Here is a 19,770-nt window from a genome sequence, read left to right as displayed (position 1 = left end):
TTTTTTTTTTTCAGTTACATAACATTTAGGATCAATATAGCCACAATTTTTTTGTGACTGTTCCTGTCAAATGGTAGAATCTATTCCCCCACCCTTTGAATCTGGGGTGGCCTGTGACTCCCTTTGACCAATAAAATAAACCAAGTGATGTTGTACAACTTCTGAACAAGGCCTCAAGAGTATTGCTTGTGTTCCCCTCTTGCTAACACATGCTCACCATGTAAATAAGTCTGGGCTAGTCTACTTGGGAATGAGATCCATAAGAAGAGAGAGTCCTAGCCAGAAGTCAACACCAACTGTCAGGCATATGAACACCCAGCTCCAGTTGCCTGCAGCTGCATGAGTGCTTCAAGGCAAGGCCAGCAGAACTGTGCAGCTGCACCAAGCCCAAATTAACATGATTAAATAAAATAGCTGTTGTTTTAAGCCACCAAGGTTTGGGTGGTTTATTACACAGCAAGAAATAACTGATACAGAAATATTAATTGTATATGTCCAAAATAGGAGAGACTTGGCTTGGCTTGATAGGCAAAGCAGGCCAGTGGGTACATTCATTTGCACCAAAGCTCAGTGTAAGCCAGTAGTGAAACATGGCAGCATCAAAATAGAAGTAAAAGTCCAGATCAAGAGAGATATCAGTCCCACTTCCCTTTCTAATGATTAGACTGGATTATTATTAGATCAGGCTTAATATTTTTTAAAACACTAGACATGCTGGAGAACCTGCACAAAGAATAATCAATATGGTGAGCAGTCTGTTAACTTTAATGTGAAAAACCATTGACAGCTGGAAGTATTAACCTTGAAAAAAATAACACAGTAAGGACATGACAATTCTCTTAACATTTTGACAGCACCTCATACAGGGAATCAAATAAGGTAATGATTTAAAGGCTAGGTCTAGGCAGTAAGTAGAAGATCCAAGGAGGCCAATTTCCTATTAATATAAGAAAAACGTTGACCACGTTATTATTCAATTCACCATTCTAACCACTTTCTACCAATTGTTGTTTCCACTTTCTTCACCATGACTTTTCAACCCACTCTCCCATCTGCTTCTACATTCACCTTTTCACTTACAAATTCTTTCTCTATTCTCTTTCAAATGTGAATAATCTTTCTTCTTTTTCTTCTCCATTTTATTCTGTCTTCTATTGATATTCCCTTATTTCTTACCCGTACTTTTGTGCACATATATGTTCATATTTATGTGGTCGTGTCTTTACATATTTATAAATATGTGTATATATGTACATTTTTTATGCATCTGTGTGTATCTTAGTCTGTATCTTTCAGTTACATAGTGTGCCTAAAACTGAAAAGGAACTTTTTATTTCATTGGTTATAATTTATGCATGGAAGAGTGGGTACACTATATCGATTATTTATCCTCTTTTTTGCAGCTGTGTGCTTCCTCCTTCCCCATCTTTTCTTTCTTTCTTTTTTAAGATTTTTTTTTTTTTTTTTTTTTGGCTGCGTTGGGTCTTAGTTGCGGCACGTGGGATCTTCGTTGAGGCATGCAGGATCTTTCATTGCGGTGTGCGGGCTCCTCTCTAGTTGTGGTGTGCAGGCTCCATGGTGCGTGGGCTCTGTAGTTGTGGTGCACAGGTTCCAGAGTGCATGGGCTCTGTAGTTTGCGGCACGCTGACTCTATTTGAGGCGCACAGCTCAGTAGTTGTGGCATGCGGGCTTAGTTGCCCCGTCGCATGTGGGATCTTAGTTCCCTGACTGGGGATCGAACCCATGTCCCCTGCATTATAAGGCGGATTCTTTACCACTGGACCACAAGGGAAGTGCCCTTCCCCATCTTTTCTTCCTTCTCTATAATCCTCTGATCTCGACTCTTTGCATTTTGCCTCTGGAACCTTCTTTCCATTGTTACTACCTTGCGTCTTTCCACACCTTCTGCACTGAATATTTCACACATACATTCTACCTGAAACTTGAATTTACCAAGGGCATTTCTTTCCTAGCAGCCCACTGGACCCTGGTCTTTTCCCCATACCCTATATACTAGGAAGGAGAGTTCTCTGGTTACCCTTTGCTACTTTCATACCTTCTGCATCCACGTAAAAATCCTCCCTTCTTTGAGGTTTGTACCACCCAGCTTTATTATCACTCTCTCTCTCTGTCTCCTCTTCAGTGATATCTACTGATCTCCTTCCTGATCAGTGCCATTCCTTTAATGTGAGTTTCAGGCACCTGATTCAGTGTCTTCCTCTCTACCCCAACTTCTGTGTTAATGCTAAGAAGCTTCAATGTCAATGGCCCATCAATCCCACTAACATTCCTTTTACATGTCCCAGATCACCTCCCTTTCTTGTCGCATTAAACCTTTACCATTCTCCTCCAGCCTTTTTCTTTACCCTGTGCTTTCAGCGGAGAACTCTGCCTCTTAACTCCTTGGGGAAAATTGAATCTAGCAATGGTGAGTTCTGTCAGTTAAATTCCTCCACACCTACAAAGTTATCCACAGCTGTATTCCTCCCACCTCTTTCCCTTTAATCTCCAAGGAAAAGTTGTCCAGTCATATTTTGCATGATATTGCTGCAAGTTCTGCATATGATTCTATCCTCTGAGACCCTGCTTAAAAAGGTATCATCTGGGGTTTCCTGGTGGCGTGGTGGTTGGGGGTCTGCCTGCCGATGCGGGGGGCGCGGGTTCGTGCTCCGGTCCAGGAGGATCCCACGTGCCGCGGAGCGGGTGGGCCCGTGAGCCATGGCCGCTGAGCCTGCGCGTCCGGAGCCTGTGCTCCGCAACGGGAGGGGCCGCGGCGGTGACGGGCCCGCATACCGCAAAAAAACGGTATCATCTTCTTCCCTTTTACTTTAGCTTCTTCCTACAATCTTCTCTTCCATAGTCCATAAACATTCACATGCCATCCATTTCTTTAAAAACTTCCTCAGCCATATATTCCCCTGTAACTATAATCCTCTTTACTTTCTATCCAAGCTTTTATACTTTCTAACCAAGCTGATACTTAGTCTTCACTTTTTCACATTCCATTCAGGCTTCATCCCACTTCTATTGTGCCATTAAAGCTGCACGGAAAAGGTTGTCATTTCCTAATTGCTAAATCTTATGGTCATTTTTCACCTTGATCTTGTTTTAAGTATTTAACCCTGTTGATCACTCCTTTCTTGAAATTCTCTACTCTGAATTCTGTGACAGTACCTACTTTTTTTTATTTTTATTTTTGTGGTACACGGGCCTCTCACTGTTGTTGCCTCTCCCGTTGTGGAACACAGGCTCCGGACGCGCAGGCTCAGCGGCCATGGCTCACGGGCCCAGCCGCTCTGTGGCATGTGGGATCTTCCCGGACCGGGGCACGAACCCGTGTCCCCTGCATCGGCAGGCGGACTCCCAACCACTGTGCCACCGTGGAAGCCCAACAGCACCTACTCTTGATTTACCTTTTGCTTCCCTGTTTTCTCAGATTCTTTTGTCAGTCTCTTTATTTGTTTTCATCTTGGTTCTATCCTCTTCTCACCTCCCTTCTCCTTTCCTATGTCCCTCTCTAGGCATTCCATCTACTCCCATGCCTTCAGTTACAACCTAGAGCAAGACCTAGTCATGACCAACCTCTCCAGCCTCATTTCCCATCATCCTCCACCCCCTACTTCATGATCCTGAGAAACCATACAACTGGTAGGACTTGACACACATCATGCTTTTCATACCTCAGTGCCTGTATATGTATTATTTCCTTTATCTGAAATGCCCATCCTGCACCGTCTGTGTTCCCACCCTTCTTGAGGTGACTGTTTCCTTCTTATCCTTCAAAACTTAACTCAGGTATCATCAGAAAGCCTTTACAGGCCCTTGTTCTTTTTCCCTGCCCAAGCTAGGTTCTGTATAGTACCCATGCTTATCCTTTTAGTACAGCATTTACCAGTAACTTATTGCAGTTACCATATAAAGATCTGCTTCCCCACCATACTGCTCCTTATGACCAAGAGTCATGTTCTAGTCTTTGAATAATCAATGCCTAGAACAGTACCTCATTTATAAGAATTACTGAACAAATCCTTATTGATTGAACTTAAATCTATATCATAAACTTTTTAAAGTATGCAGTGTTGTGACCTTAAGTACATTCACATTTTTGTGCTCACTAGAAGCTATCTGGATTCCATACCTATAGGCCAACTTGCCTCCATCCCATCTCTACATTCTTGCCAGTGTGATCCTTCTAAAAGGCAAATGATGTTACTAGATGAGTTAAAACCCTTTTATTGCTTCCCACTATCTACATTAGTGGTTTCATCACAAAGTTTTCACAGGTCCAAGCTGCAGTGAGAGAAAAAAAATCAATGGACCAAGGTTTTCTAAATTTTTTCAACTTAAAGGTTGGGTAGTTAATGAATGGCAACATTAATCAAAATAAGAAATACTGAAATATGCATGGAAGGCAAAATAAGCTTTGTTTTAGATATGCTCATTATCATATCCTGTGGAATAACAAGAGATATCTTGAAGGCAGTTGGATATTTGAGTCTGAAACTCAGAGGAGAGTTTTAGGTTAATGGTCTGTATTTGGGAGCCATAAGCATTTAAGTGGAATCAAGGGAACAAATAACAACTTTTGAGGAAAGTATGAAAAGTGTTATGAAAAGGAGATAAAACAACATCTAAGAGACCAGCAGAGGAAGAACAGCCATAATAGTAAAAGAATAAACTACATTTAAATCTTTTTCGTGCCCTGCTGCCATGATTAAAAGAGGGCAAGATCTTTGATACTAATGGCCAATCCAAAGGACAGCATTTCTAGTGGCTTTTCTGTCTCCTCTACTGGAAGGATGATTTTTATCCATGTCTCTTGGATTTCCCTGGTTCTTTCTCCTAGAAAAACGAAATTCAGAAGCCAAATATGTTTGATCAGGCAATCTCGTTGCCCAAATAGTAGAAATGGAATGTTTTTTTCTATGGAGGAAATTGTCCAGCCAACAAGAATTCTCCTCTCCATTGACAGATAAAAAAATTGCTCTCAAAAATGGAATCTATAGAGAGATTTTTCAATTGAGGATAAGGAATTTTTCACTTTTTCACTGTTTTCACTTCTTTCTCTCACTTTGCAAAAAATATTATCTAGTCAGTAAGAGTAGTCCAACCCCATAAAAAAGTCAAAATAAACCTCAAAAGTCACAGTACTTTTGGAAGCAATGTAGCACGTCAGAGAGATCAGGGTTGTGGTAATTACACCTTGCGATGTATTCCAACTCCAAAACTTAATAGCAGTATGGCTCTGATCAAATTACCTTCTATATGCTTTGGTTTGTCATCTGATGATGACATCTACTCCATGGAGTTATAATGAAAATTAAATATGTGCATAAATTACTTCTTATAGTTCCTGGCACATAGTATTCATTACATATTACTTGCCTTTTAAAATGTATCACAATATTCATTAAGATTGAAAAATGAAAGTAAACCAATTCAGAAAATTGGTAAATAACTTATGGTTCATCTACTTGATGGAAAACTATGTATTTCATTGTAGTACATACATCTTACATAGTCACAAAGAAAGTATAAAACTGATGTTAATGGAAAAAATTAGGATTTCTCTCTAAAGTGTAGCTGCAAATGTATTTTTTAAGTTTACAAAAAAATTTATGTTATAGAAAATAATAGACTGTAACTATTATTTCCTACTTATGTACAGTGTCATCAATTTACTTTCTTATAATGTGTTACTAAACTAGCAGATGAAATACACCAGTAAATACTTACCCAATTTGGGTTGGCATCATGAACGCGGCCTGAAGGGGACTACTATGCCACAGCTAGCCGGGAGGGAGTCCGGGAAAAAGTCTGGAACTGCCTAAGAGGCAAGAGACAATTATTTCAGGGTGCGCGAGGAGAGTGGATTCAGAGCACTGCCTAAACAAGCTTGAGAGGCAGGAGCCACAGCTATCAGCGTGGACCCCAGAGACGGGCATGAGACACTAAGGCAGCTGCTGCAGCCACCAAGAAGCCTGTGTGCAAGAACAGGTCTCTATCCACACCTCCCCTCCCGGGAGACTGCAGCCCGCCACTGCCAGGGTCCCGTGATCCAGGGACAACTTCCCTGGGAGAACGCACGGTGCACCTCAGGCTGGTGCAACGTCACTCAGGCCTCTGCCGCCACAGGCTCGACCTACATTCTGCACCCCTCCTTCCCCCCCCCGGCCTCAGTGAGCCAGAGCCCCCGAATCAGCTGTTCCTCTAACCCCATCCTGTCTGAGCTAAGAACAGATGCCCTCAGGCGACCTACATGCAGAGACAGGGCCAAATCCAAAGCTGAACCCCAGGAGCTGTGTGAACAGAGAAGGGGAAATTTCTCCCAGCAGCCTCAGGAGCAGCAGATTAAATCTCCACAATCAAGTTGATGTACACTGCACCTCTGGAATACCTGAATAGACAATGAATCATCCCAAAATTGACGTGGTGGACTTTGTGTGATTTTGTCTATATATTTTGCTTTTACCGTTTGTCCTAGGGTTCTGTCTGTAGGTTTTCGGATTTTTTGTGGGGTTTTTTTGGTATAGTTTTTTGGCACTTGTTATTATTGGTGGATTTGTTTCTTGGTTTAGTTGCTCTCTTCTTTCTTTCTTTTTTTTAATTGCTTTTCACTTTTTTCAATTTTTAATAATTTTTTTATTTTAATAACTTTTATTTTATTTGTTTCTTTCCTTCTTTCTTTTTTTCTCCCCTTTCTTCTAAGCTGTGTGGCTGACAGGGTCTTGATGCTCTGGCTGGGTGTCAGGCCTGTGCCTCTGATACGGGAGAGCCAAGTTGAGGACATTGGTCCACCAGAGACCTCCCGGCTCCACATAATGTCAAACGGCAAAAGCTCTCCCAGAGATCTCCATAAAACACTAAGACCCACCTCCACTCAACTACCAGCAAGCTACAGTGCTGGACAACCTAGACCAAACAACTAGCAAGGCAGGAACACAACCCCACCCATTAGCAGAGAGGCTGCCTAAAATCATAATAAGCTCACAGACACCCCAAAACACACCACCAGACATGGTCCTGCCCACCAGAAATACAATATCCAGCCTCATCCACCAGAACACAGGCACCAGTCCCCTTCACCAGGAAGCCTACACAACCCACTGAACCAACCTTAGCCACTGGGGGCAGACATCAAAAACACAGGGAACTACAAACCTGCAGCCTGCAAAAAGGAGACCCCAAACACAGTAAGCTAAGCAAAATCAGAAGACAGAGAAACACACAGCAGATGAAGGAGCAAGGTAAAAACCCACCAGACAAAACAAATGAAGAGGAAATAGGCAATCTACCTGAAAAAGAATTCAGAGTAATGGTAGTAAAGATGATCCAAAATCTTGGAAATAGAATGGAGAAAATACAAGAAATGTTTAACAAGGACCTAGAAGAACTAAAGAGTAAATAAACAATGATGAACAACACAATAAATGAAATTAAATATTCTCTACAAGGAATCAGTAGCAGAATAACTGAGGCAGAGGAACAGATAAGTGACCTGGAAGATAAAATATTGGATATAACTACTACAGAGCAGAATACAGAAAAAAAGAATGAAAAGAATTGAGGACAGTCTGAGAGACCTCTGAGACAACATTAAATGCACCAACATTTGAATTATAAGGGTCCCAGAAGAAGAAGAGAAAAAGAAAAGGACTGAGAAAATATTTGAAAAGATTATAGTTGAAAACTTCCCTAACATGGAAAAGGAAATAGTTAAGTCCAGGAAGTGCAGACAGTCCCATACAGGATAAATCCAAGCAGAAACATGCCAAGACACATATTAATCAAGCTATCAAAAATTAAATGCAAAGAAAAACATATTAAAAGCAACAAGAGAAAATCAACAAATAACATACAAGGGAATCCCTTTAAGGTTAACAGTTGATCTTTCAGAAGAAACTCTGCAAGCCAGAAGGGAGTGGCAGGACATATTTAAAGTGATGAAAGGGAAAAACCTACAACCAAGATTTTTCTACCCAGCAACGATCTCATTCAGATTGGACAGAGAAATCAAAACCTTCACAGACAAGCAAAAGCTAAGAGAATTCAGCACCACCAAACCAGCTTTACAACAAACGCTAAAGGAACTTCTGTAGGCAGGAAACACAAGAGAAGGAAAAGACCTACAATAATAAACTGAAAAAAATTATGAAAATGAGAATAGGAACATACATATCAATAACTACTTTAAATGTAAATGGATTAAATGCTCCAAACAAAAGACATAGACTGGCTGAATGGATACAAAAACAAAACCCGTATATATGCTGTCTACAAGAGACCCACTTCAGACCTAGGGACACATACAGACTGAAAGTGAGGGGAAGGAAAACGATATTCCATGCAAATGGAAATCAAAAGAAAGCTGGAATAGCAACTCTTATATCAGAAAAAATAGACTTTAAAATAAAGACTATTACAAGAGACAAAGAAGGACACTACATATTGATCAAGGGATCAATCCAAGAAGAAGATATAACAATTGTTAATATTTATGCACCCAACATAGGAGCACCTCAATATGTAAGGCAAATGGTAACAGCCATAAAAGAAAAATCGACAGTAGCACAATCATAGTAGGGGACTTTAACACCCCACTTTCACCAATGGACAGATCATCCAAAATGAAAATAAATAAGAAATGCAAACTTTAAATGATACATTAAACAAGATGGACTTAATTGATATTTATAGGACATTCTATCCAAAAACAGCAGAATACACTTGTCAAGTGCTCATGAAACATTCTCCAGGATAGATATCTTGGGTCACAAATCAAGCGTTGGTAAATTTAAGAAAATTGAAATCATATCAAGTGTCTTTTCCAACCACAACGCTATGAGACTAGATCTCAATTACAGGAGAAAATCTGTAAAAACTACAAACACATGGAGGCTAAACAATACACTACTAAGTAACCACGAGATCACTGAAGAAATCCAAGAAGAAATTAAAAAAATACCTAGAAACAATGACAATGACAACACAACAACCCAAAACCTATGGGATGCAGCAAAAGCAGTTCTAAAAGGAAAGTTTATAGCAATACAATCCTACCTCAAGAAACATCTCAAATAAACAACCTAACTTTACACCTAAAGCAATTAGAGAAAGAAGAACAAAAAAACCCAAAGTTAGCAGAAGGAAGGAAATCATAAAAATCAGATCAGAAATAAATGAAAAGAAATGAAGGAAACGATAGCAAAGATCAATAAAACTAAAACTGGTTCTTTGAGAAGATAAACAAAATTGATAAACCATTAGGCAGACTCAACAAGAAAAAAAGGGAGAAGACTCAAATCAATAGAATTAGAAATGAAAAAGGAGAAGTAACAACTGACACTGCAGAAATACAAAGGATCATGAGAGATTACTGCAAGCAGCTATATGCCAATAAAATGGACAACCTGGAAGAAATGGACAAATTCTTAGAAAAACACAACCTTCCAAGGCTGAACCAGGAAGAAATAGAAAATTTAAACAGACCAATCACAAGAACTGAAATTGAGACTGTGATTAAAAATATTGCAACACACGAAAGCCCAGGACTAGATGGCTTCACAGGCGAATTCTATCAAACATCTAGAGAAGAGCTAACACCTATCCTTCTCAAACTCTTCCAAAATATAGCAGAGGGTGGAACACTCCCAAATTCATTCTACGAGGCCACCATCACCCCGATACCAAAACCAGACAAAGATGTCACAAAGAAAGAAAACTTCAGGCCAATATCAATGATGAACCTAGATGCAAAAATCCTCAACAAAATACTACCAAACAGAATCCAGCAGCACATTAACAGGGTCATACACCATGATCAAGTGGGATTTATCCCAGTAATGCAAGGATTCTTCAGTATATGCAAATCAATCAATGTGATAAACCATCTTAACAAATTGAAGGAGAAAAACCATATGATCTTCTCAATAGATGTAGAAAAACCTTTCAACAAAATTCCACACCCATTTATGACAAAAACTCTCCAGAAAGTAAGCATACAGGGAACTTACCTCAACATAATAAAGGCCATATATGACAAACCCACAGCCAACATCGTTCTCAATATTGAAAAACTGAAACCATTTCCTCTAAGATCAGGAACAAGACAGGGTGGTCCACTGTCACCGCTATTATTCAACATAGTTTTGGAAGTTTTAGCCACAGCAATCAGAGAAGAAAAACAAGTAAAAGGAATCCAAATCAGAAAAGAAGAAGTAAAACTGTCACTTTGCAGATGACACGATACTCTTCATGGAGAATCCTAAAGATGCTACCAGAAAACTACTAGAGCTAATTAATGAATTTGGTAAAGTAGCAGGATACAAAATTAACACAAAAAAATCTCTTGCATTCCTATACACTAATGATGAAAAATCTGAAAGAGAAATAAAGGAAACACTCCCATTTACCACTGCAACAAAAAGAATAAAATATCTAGGAATAAACTTACCTAAGGAGATAAAAGACCTGTATGCAGAAAACTATAACCTGATGAAAGGAATTAAAGATGACACAGAAAAATGGAGAGATATACAATGTTCTTGGATTGGAAGAATCAACATTGTGAAAATGACTCTAGTACCCAAAGCAGTCTACAGATTCAATGCAATCCCTATCAAACTACCAATGGCATTTTTCACAGAACTAGAACAAAAAAATTTCACAATTTCTATGGAAACACAAAAGACCCCAAATAGCCAAAGCAATCTTGAGAAAGAAAAATGGAGCTGGAGCAATCAGGCTCCCAGACTTCAGACTATACTACAAAGCTACAGTAATCAAGACAGTATGGCACTGGCACAAAAACAGAAATATAGATCAATGGAACAGCATAGAAAGCCCAGAGAGAAACCCACATACATATGTTCACCTTATCTTTGATAAAAGAGGCAAGAATATACAGTGGAGAAAAGACAGCCTCTTCAATAAGTGTGCTGGGAAAACTGGACATCTACATGTAAAATAATAAAATTAGAACACTCCCTAACACCATACACAAAAATAAACTCAAAATGGATTAAAGACCTAAATGCAAGGCCAGACACTATAAAACTCTTAGAGGAAAACATAGGCGGAACACTCTATGACATAAATCACAGTAAGATCCTTTTTGCCCCACCTCCTAGAGAAATGGAAATAAAAACAAAAATAAACAAATGGAACCTAATGAAACTTAAAAGCTTTTGCACAGCAAAGGGAAACATAAACAAGACGAAAAGACAACCCTCAGAATGGGAGAAGATATTTGCAAATGAAGCAACTGACAAAGAATTAATCTCCAAAATTTACAATCAGCTCATGCAGCTCAATATCCAAAAAACAAACAACCCAATCCAAAAATGGGCAGAAGACCTAAACAGACATTTCTCCAAAGAAGAAATACAGTTTGCCAACAAACACATGAAAGGATGCTCAACATCACTAATCATTAAAGAAATGCAAATCAAAACTACAATGAGGTATCACCTCACACAGGTTAGAATGGCCATCATCAAAAAATCTACAAACAATAAATGCTGGAGAGGATGTCGAGAAAAGGGAACCCTCTTGCACTGTTGGTGGGAATGTAAATTGATACAGCCACTATGGAGAACAGTGTGGAGGTTCCTTAAAAAACTAAAAAAAGAACTACCATATGACCCAGCAATCCCATTACTGGGCATATACCCTGAGAAAACCATAATGCAAAAAGAGTCATGTACCACAATGTTCATTGCAGCTCTATTTACAGTAGCCAAGACATGGAAGCAACCTAAGTGTCCATCGACAGATGAATGGATAAAGAAGATGTGGCGCATATATACAATGGAATATTACTCAGCCATAAAAAGAAATGAAATTGAGTTATTTGTAATGAGGTGGATGGACCTAGAGTCTGTCATACAGAGTGAAGTAAGTTAGAAAGAGAAAAACAAATACCGTATGCTAACACATATATATGGAATCTAAAGAAAAAAATGGTTCTGAAGAACATATGGGCAGGACAGGAATAAAGACAGAAGTAGAGAGTGGACTTGAGGACACGGGGAGGGGGAAGGGTAAGCTGGGACAAAGTGAGAGAGTGGCATGGACAAATATACACTACCAAATGTAAAATAGATAGCTAGTGGGTAGCAGCCACATAGCACAGGGAGATCAGTTCGGTGCTTTGTGACCACCTAGAGGGGTGGGAAAGGGAGAGTGGGAGGGAGATGTAACAGGGAGGAGATATGGGGATATATGTTTATGTATAGCTCATTCACTTTGTTCTAAAGCAGAAAGTAACACACTATTTTAAAGCAATTATACTGTAATAGAGATGTTAAAAAAATACCCAATTTGACTTAAGTAGTAACTTGAGCAAACAGTTTAATGAAGCTATTAAGACAAATAATACATTAACCTATAATCTGAAATCTGTAGCTTTCTAGTAGCCAAAACTCTAGTGGAAGTAGCTTTGCAGTAAGAACGGGGAAACCAGGCCATATTTCTTACTGTCTTATCTTAGGACGTTGTATGAGGGTTTCCTTGTCTGTGCTTCAGTTCGTCATTTAAAATAGAGAAATTCTAATCTTAGATCTAACCCTTTTCCTATTCATGAAGTTTGTGGGAAGCTATTGCTGAGCAACATGTAAAGCAATTGGGCCCTATTTTATTGAAGTATGTAATTTTTTAAAGGATATTATTGATTTGGACAGTAAAGAATAGCCTGCAGGCAGATCCTGCAAGATGGTTCAACAGACAGACACACCTACCTTCCTGTCAGCACAGTCCATGTTTGGCAGGTGTAGTCCATTCCTTACAGGAAAGAATAGGTGCTTCATTGTGTTTCCAAAGTCAGTAAGCTTTTACAAAACTAAGTAATTGACATTTTTCTCATTTCTGAGATCAAATTTTCATAAATCATTCAACCTGAATAAACTGAGAATGTGGTTGTTCTAGTAATTGTTGAAATATAGTAAATACATTGCAAAATGTGATATTTAAGTATTTCCTCCTAACCTCTTACCTTAGCAAGATGTATTAAGAGTTCTAAATGGAAAGATATCCTACTGTGTGAAAAAGAAACTAAAGTAAAATGAGTCCATCTGTAAAGGAGAAGGCAAAAGAAGCACAAAACAGGTTCATCTCTTGGCATTCCTTTGATACAGAATTCATAGTGATAATAACTGTGCAGAGTAGAGCTTACTTTTACATTACGAGGAAGTTTTTTAATAGTAATGCAAATGATATTGTGGGGGAGGGATATATTTAACCATCTTGAAAGTAATATTTTCTAACTTTTTACAGTACATCCTGAGAAATTCTATTAGTGGCATATCAAGGTTTCTCCTGGGAGTCATTTGTTAACAGTTAATTCAAGTTATTATCATATTTTACAGTACAGTTAAAATTTCATAGTGACATTTTTCTTCCCCCTCCTCCACAATTCAACGTAGTGAAACTTTGTCTTAAAGGATCTATGTAATCCTATGAATCATAATATTCAGAGTGTATAAAATAGCACTAGTTTTTATCACTAGGGAAAGTCCAGCTAATACAGACTTATCTGTGAATACAGTGAATTGTCCAGTAAATCTTCTAGTTCAGGTATTTGCATCACTAGCTTAAACGTGGTTTAATGGTTGTATATTACCTGTGTAAAATTTACGTTTGAGAAATTTGTAGTAATAAATTTTAGCAAGATTTGCATTTTTACTCTAAGATCATTACTATATTTCTCAAAGCAAAGATACTTTTATGCACTGAATTGTTTGTTTCATATTCCTGTTTTCTATTAACAGAAGTCTTGATATATGCAGAATCATCCAATAAACTTGAGCTGTTTTCAGTGTTGCATGCATCCAATTAGTCCATCTAAACCAGTCTGTATGACGCTAAGAATACCCTCATTCCTTTAGTGTCTAGCTCTGTGCTGTGTTTATTTGCAAAGGACCCTCATGCATGGGTCCATATAAATGAGGTAAGCTGGAACAGACTAGACTGTGTCACTCACCAGTCTTTGAGGAGGAAGCTTTGTGTATATGAAAACTGCTGGGTGTGATTTTCACTTATAAAGAAGATTTCTGTGTGTGTAACACCAAGCAAGATTTTTTGTTGAGGTTTTATGCTTGCGGGAAAGAAAATAATAAGGAAAAAAAATCAATTAATGATCTGATTCCATCATCTTTTGTCAAGCAAAACTGTCACTCATTCAATGAATGTGATTTCCCTCCCATAGAGTAGTCTAAGAACCTACAGAATGACTTCTGAATTTTTGACTCTATTTTCAGTATAATTGGTGAGTTTTTAATCAACTGAAAAATCACTTATCTTTGACTCAGAAGCATATATAGTCATTGCTAGCCTATTTATATTACTCAGGAATAGAAACTTTTAAAATGTAGTACAGAAAGTCTGGTTTTATTAGCATCAAATCATTTTTATACATTTAAGTTATATTCATACCATTGAGATATCAAGTTTTTCCAACTTAGCCACCTAATACCTGGCTTTAAACAGAAGAAATTTAATGCATAACAGTTGTACAGTATACCAATATGTTACTTATTTAGCTAGGTAACAGATCTAAGGCTGATAGTATTTATGTATTGAAATATGTACTCTTGGTGAAAATCAGTTTGAAACTGCTCTATGTTTAATATGCCATCTTGTCATTGCATAGTAATGATTTCATTCATAACCGTAATGCAAGTAGGTAAATGTATTAAAATTAGTATCTTAGATTTTTCATGTAGCATCTAATGCTGACATAATCTGAAGATCTGGATTAAAGTTTGTGTTTTTGCTTTTTTTTAACCTCAAATACTTGGCACTCTGCACCCATGTCTCTCACTTACAGTAATGCTTTGTTTCTTAACATGACTACCAAGAATGCTTGGTCACAGGCAAATACTGTCCTTTTTCAGCCAAAACATTCCTGACAATAATTGCATGTTTTATAATCATTTTTTTCCCTCCTGCCCCCCTGCCCCCAACCTAGGTTGGAAAGGCTGGTGGACGTCCTGAGGAAGAAGGTTGGAACAGGGACCATGAGGACAGTGATCTGACTGAGAAAAAAACGACAGTCTGGGGAAGCAATCACATCTGGTGACCAGGCTGCTTCATTCAACACTGTGTAAACACTAAAGCCTTAACTTAGCAAACAGTTGTTAGAAGTGGGACACTCCAACCACATTCCAAGTTGAGATAAAATCAAATCACAAATGTTTAACCACTTTGCTGCTGACTTGAGTTATTTATCCAAATGTATTAACTACAGACTTTTACCAATGGGTAGCTATAAAGTTGCAGCTTATTTTGTAACTATTTTATATCTCACTGTATTTAATATAAATATTTTTGCTGAAAGACCATTATAGAAACATAGTAAAGTTGGTCAGGATCATATCTTCACATATGGCCCTTTCTGAATCAAAATACAGCAGAGTAAATATTGCCTAAACCTTAATCCACTGTGTTAGGTCAAAACTTCAAATACATACATTTTTCAATGTAGAGTTTATTTCTTAACCAATGAGAGAAGCACATACATAAGAGTGTATAGTCTTCCTTCAATGCATGCATGTAATCTTTGTTAGTTTTAAAGAATATTAAGTATAGATACCAAGAATCAAATGTATAATTTGCCTTAATAAGAGTTTGGTTTATTAAAATTACATTAATCAAGGCATGATTTTTCTTTCACTACAAATAATCCACACTGTTTTCAATAAAAAGAGGGTATTGTTAATGTGTACTTATAAATTCATGGTGTCAATATTTTTTAAATGTTGGGTCTGAATAATGATCTAAACTCTATTTAAGCTGTAGAAATTGCCAAGTCTGGGCTTCCCTGGTGGCGCAAGTGGTTGAGAGTCTGCCTGCCGATGCAGGGGACACGGGTTCGTGCCCCGGTCCGGGAAGATCCCACATGCCGCGGAGCGGCTGGGCCCATGAGCCATGGCCACTGAACCTGCGCGTCCGGAGCCTGTGCTCCGCAACGGGAGAGGCCACAACAGTGAGAGGCCCGCGTACCACAAAAAAAAAAAAAAGAAAGAAAGAAATTGCCAAGTCTGTCTAATAGGCTGGGATACTTTTGGCTTGAAAATTAGCATGTGCCGGCATGATGCTAAAAGGCAAGAGCCCATCAAACATATTAAGTATTCTTTTCTATTGTCTTTATTTAGATTATCATTTGAATTTTTGTAATGGAGGAGGGGAATCTAATATATAATATACAAAAGAATTATAATTAAAAATATAAAGCCTTGGGGAAAAAAGTAAACCTGTGATTTGGTTCAGGATACCTACTTTTTTTTAATTTAAGGGATAATTTAAAATAATTACATCATGGCAGTCACTTCTAATCATATGACATTATGAATAAAACTAAGATTTTTTGGCTTAGGAATGTATTTGTCTATAGGAAAAAAAATTTTTTTTTAGATTGAATAGATGAGAAGCTGATAGAAAATAAATATGAGCAGAGCAGGATGAAATTGACAAGTAGAGGTGGAATTAGTGAAAATTTTGTAGGCAAGTGAAAAATTTTCGAAGTCCATACAATTTTTTAATTTATCTTTAAGATTGAACTAAATCTACCATTGCCTGTTTTCAGGACAAGTACAGAGTACTTTATTACATACACCATTGGAGATTATGCCTTTGAATGCCTTTGAACTTTTTCTACTCTATGATAAAGGTGCTTTATCATAGGGTAACAAAAGAATCATGATGCAAACAAGCTCTATTTCTTTCATATTAAATCCATTGAATTAACTGATAGAATCATCCCACTGAGTTCAAATTTAGAATTTACTCATGTTGCCTACTTTAAATTTTTTTTTTAACTATGAGAATTAGAAAATAAGGAACGATAGGGGTTAAAAATAAGCTAACTGGATTTACTCTACAGTCCTAAAGAGAATTATAGCCTCTCACAAACCAGTGACTATATAACTATACAAATTTGGAATAATTTGGTCATGCATGTAGTCTTCTCTCCGAGCTCTAACTGAAACATGTAACAGCTCCCTATGTGAAGGAAGAGCACCTTTCAAGTCATGCAGGTAAGTAAAAAGAAACAGTTCTTGTCACAAAATAGTCCATTCCTGAATCCTCTTCAAATAAATCACAAGTAAACTTGAATTTTCAGATTATTCCTGAAGAACAGACAAACCTTTATTGAGTTATTTTGCTTGAGGTTTTATAAAACACAAAGTGTAGAATAAAGACATTTTATAATTTCCAAACATCTCTTCCTATAAATATACAATCAGATTAGCACAACTAGTTCCTATAATCAATATCCAGAACTGTTATAGAATTTGATATTATAACGTTAAATTTACAAAACAATTCTAACATCTACTGTTGCTCAGTGTAGGTAGTCTCCCCCAATTACCACATCCCCTTGAAAATGAGTTGTCTACAAAATTACAAATGCTTCACGTAGTCTTTTTTTGGGGGGGCGAGGAGGGTTGTATGAAGGAATAAGCTTACCCACTGAAGATCAGTTCTTTACATATTCAATTATAATGCAACATCTGAAGTATTCCACCACTGCCCAGAGAGGTTGCTTTGAGTTTACTTTAAACATCAAATCTGATTCCTATAGTAACGTGAGAATTTACTTTCCCTTGTAAAAAATAAATAGTTCAGAGGAAAAGCAGAAAAGATCATATAAATGTGTAGCACTCGATGATTTACAAAGTCCTTTCCCATCTGTATTTTTATTTGATCCTATCAACAATCATATAATAATAACAATATATTATATATATCAACCACGTAATAATGATAATGATGATAGTAATTTTAGTAGTAGTAGTAGTAGTACATTTTGCAAGCAAGGAAACACTCTCAGCAGGGCTAGGAATTTGCCAAGGACTGGCTAGGCCTTACAGCTGAGGTCTTAAGACTAAACTCCATGCAACCGTAGGTCTCCAGACCTTTCATTAAAAAAAATTAAAAATCAAAGATTTTAACTCCTGCAATTTATTTTATTATTGTACCATTTCTTTTATACATATATTTGTGAATTTTCTACACATTTCTTTCAATGAAGTACTATAATATGAGCTGCATATGCAAATAGCATCACATTATTACTACCTCTCTATAGTGTTATAGTGGCAGCATTAGCCTTAGCCTTCACTAATTAGGAATATTGTGACAATTCATTGTTGATAAAAAATAGCCTGAGTTGCTTATAAGCAAAGCCTAAGCAGTTATAGCAAAGTTATTAGTTAATTATTATGTGAGAAATTTTCATTCTACTTTTATAAATAAGCCATTATGTTAAAATTATTTAAAATATTTTTCTTTTTTCAGTGAGAAAGTTGATCCTTTGTATATTTCAGTATGCAAATAAACTGATGAATCTTCTTATCCGGTCACTTACCGATAGAATTAGTTTATTGCACAAAAAAAGTTAGAATATTAAAAATTTATAGTTTTAATATTGAATAAAGTTGCATAAAAAGCCATTTTATAGATAGTGTATTTTTAAAGATAATTATTGAAGTGTCTGTCTTTAAATACTCATGACTAGTGAGGCATTATAATGATAAAATAGCCATGGCCTATACATTTGTCTTCTGGCATAAGGTTTGTGTAGAACCCAAATTTTTCACAAGACATTATTGTGTTGTTGATAACTACTATTTTCAGGTAACCTGTCTATCCGTATTGAGATATATATAGATATATAAATACACAGACACATACACACACAAATACATTTGTCTTTCTAAAAAATTGATTTATAAGTCAATTGTTAGGCTTCAGTGATTTCAGCATTTTGTTCATCTTTTATTACAAATGCATGTGGTTTCTGAGGCTTTTAAATAAATACATGAAATGGTTGAAAGATTTATATTGCTCGTGCTTAGCTAAATATGTCATCTCTAGAAAAGATGTGGTTTATTTTGGCACTGTTTTAAAAACTCAAATATTTTAAACATTTGTTAAGTTGGAGCTTGCACATTTGAACTAGTAGCATACGTTCCAGAATAACATCTCAAGTTACCAAATTTTTTGTAATCCCTTTACTAGAATAACTTTTATTGGAAAGGTTTTCTTTTCTTTTTTATTATGTACTTTAAGTTAAATTTATAAAGGTTGAAGTTATTTTTTTTGATATATAAGTTTATTTACACATACATACATATTATTTTTAATAGAAAAAATCAGATTACATATATTTAAAATGTATTTTTATGTTTGTGCCTAATACATCACTGACATCTTTTCATATTTGTATTCCATATAGAAAGCTCAATGTCATTTTTTTAATTGGATGAATATTTACATATATATGTATTTTTATTCCATAGACAGTTGGAATGCTTATTGGGGTATGCTTTTTTTTTTCTCTTGGATTTCTCTTTATTTCTTTTTAATTTATTTTTTTAACATCTTTATTGGAGCATAATTGCTTTACAATGGTGTGTTAGTTTCTGCTTTACAACAAAATGAATCAGTTATATATATACATATGTTCCCATATCTCTTCTCTCTTGTGTCTCCCTCCCTCCCACCTTCCCTATGAAGTTATTTTTAATGTAGGATTTCATGAATAGAATTGGACAATGATAAATGTATATTTTTAAGAATCAGTAAAATATTGTGTCCTATTGATATTTCTTTGCAGAAATCTTAATATACTTATTTTTAATGTTTATTGTGTATTGTTTTCGAATGTATATTGTTTTCTAAATATAGTTTTGGAGAATGCTTGTACTTTGGAAGCCACCAGTTTCTTGACTATCAGATTATTAACAAAGGTGCATTTTAATGCACAAA

At 36.7% G+C, this 19,770-nt stretch overlaps 1 protein-coding gene across 2 annotated transcripts in view; it reads left to right on the top strand.

The window, feature by feature from the left end:
- Window positions 1-15,677, top strand: part of MIPOL1 (mirror-image polydactyly 1) — a 312,254-nt gene extending 296,577 nt beyond the window's left edge. For both annotated transcript variants that reach the window (XM_082835259.1, XM_082835258.1), the window contains exon 13: window positions 14,966-15,677. In XM_082835259.1, coding sequence (XP_082691385.1) covers window positions 14,966-15,032 — 67 coding nt within the window. In that variant the 3' untranslated portion in view covers window positions 15,033-15,677. The remainder of the gene's footprint in view (window positions 1-14,965) is intronic.
- Window positions 15,678-19,770: the final 4,093 nt, after the last annotated feature.

This window comes from Leucopleurus acutus, assembly GCF_964270905.1.
Source record: "Leucopleurus acutus genome assembly, chromosome: 1".
Classification (NCBI taxonomy): domain Eukaryota; kingdom Metazoa; phylum Chordata; class Mammalia; order Artiodactyla; family Delphinidae; genus Leucopleurus; species Leucopleurus acutus.
This window is presented reverse-complemented; position numbering and strand designations above follow the sequence as displayed.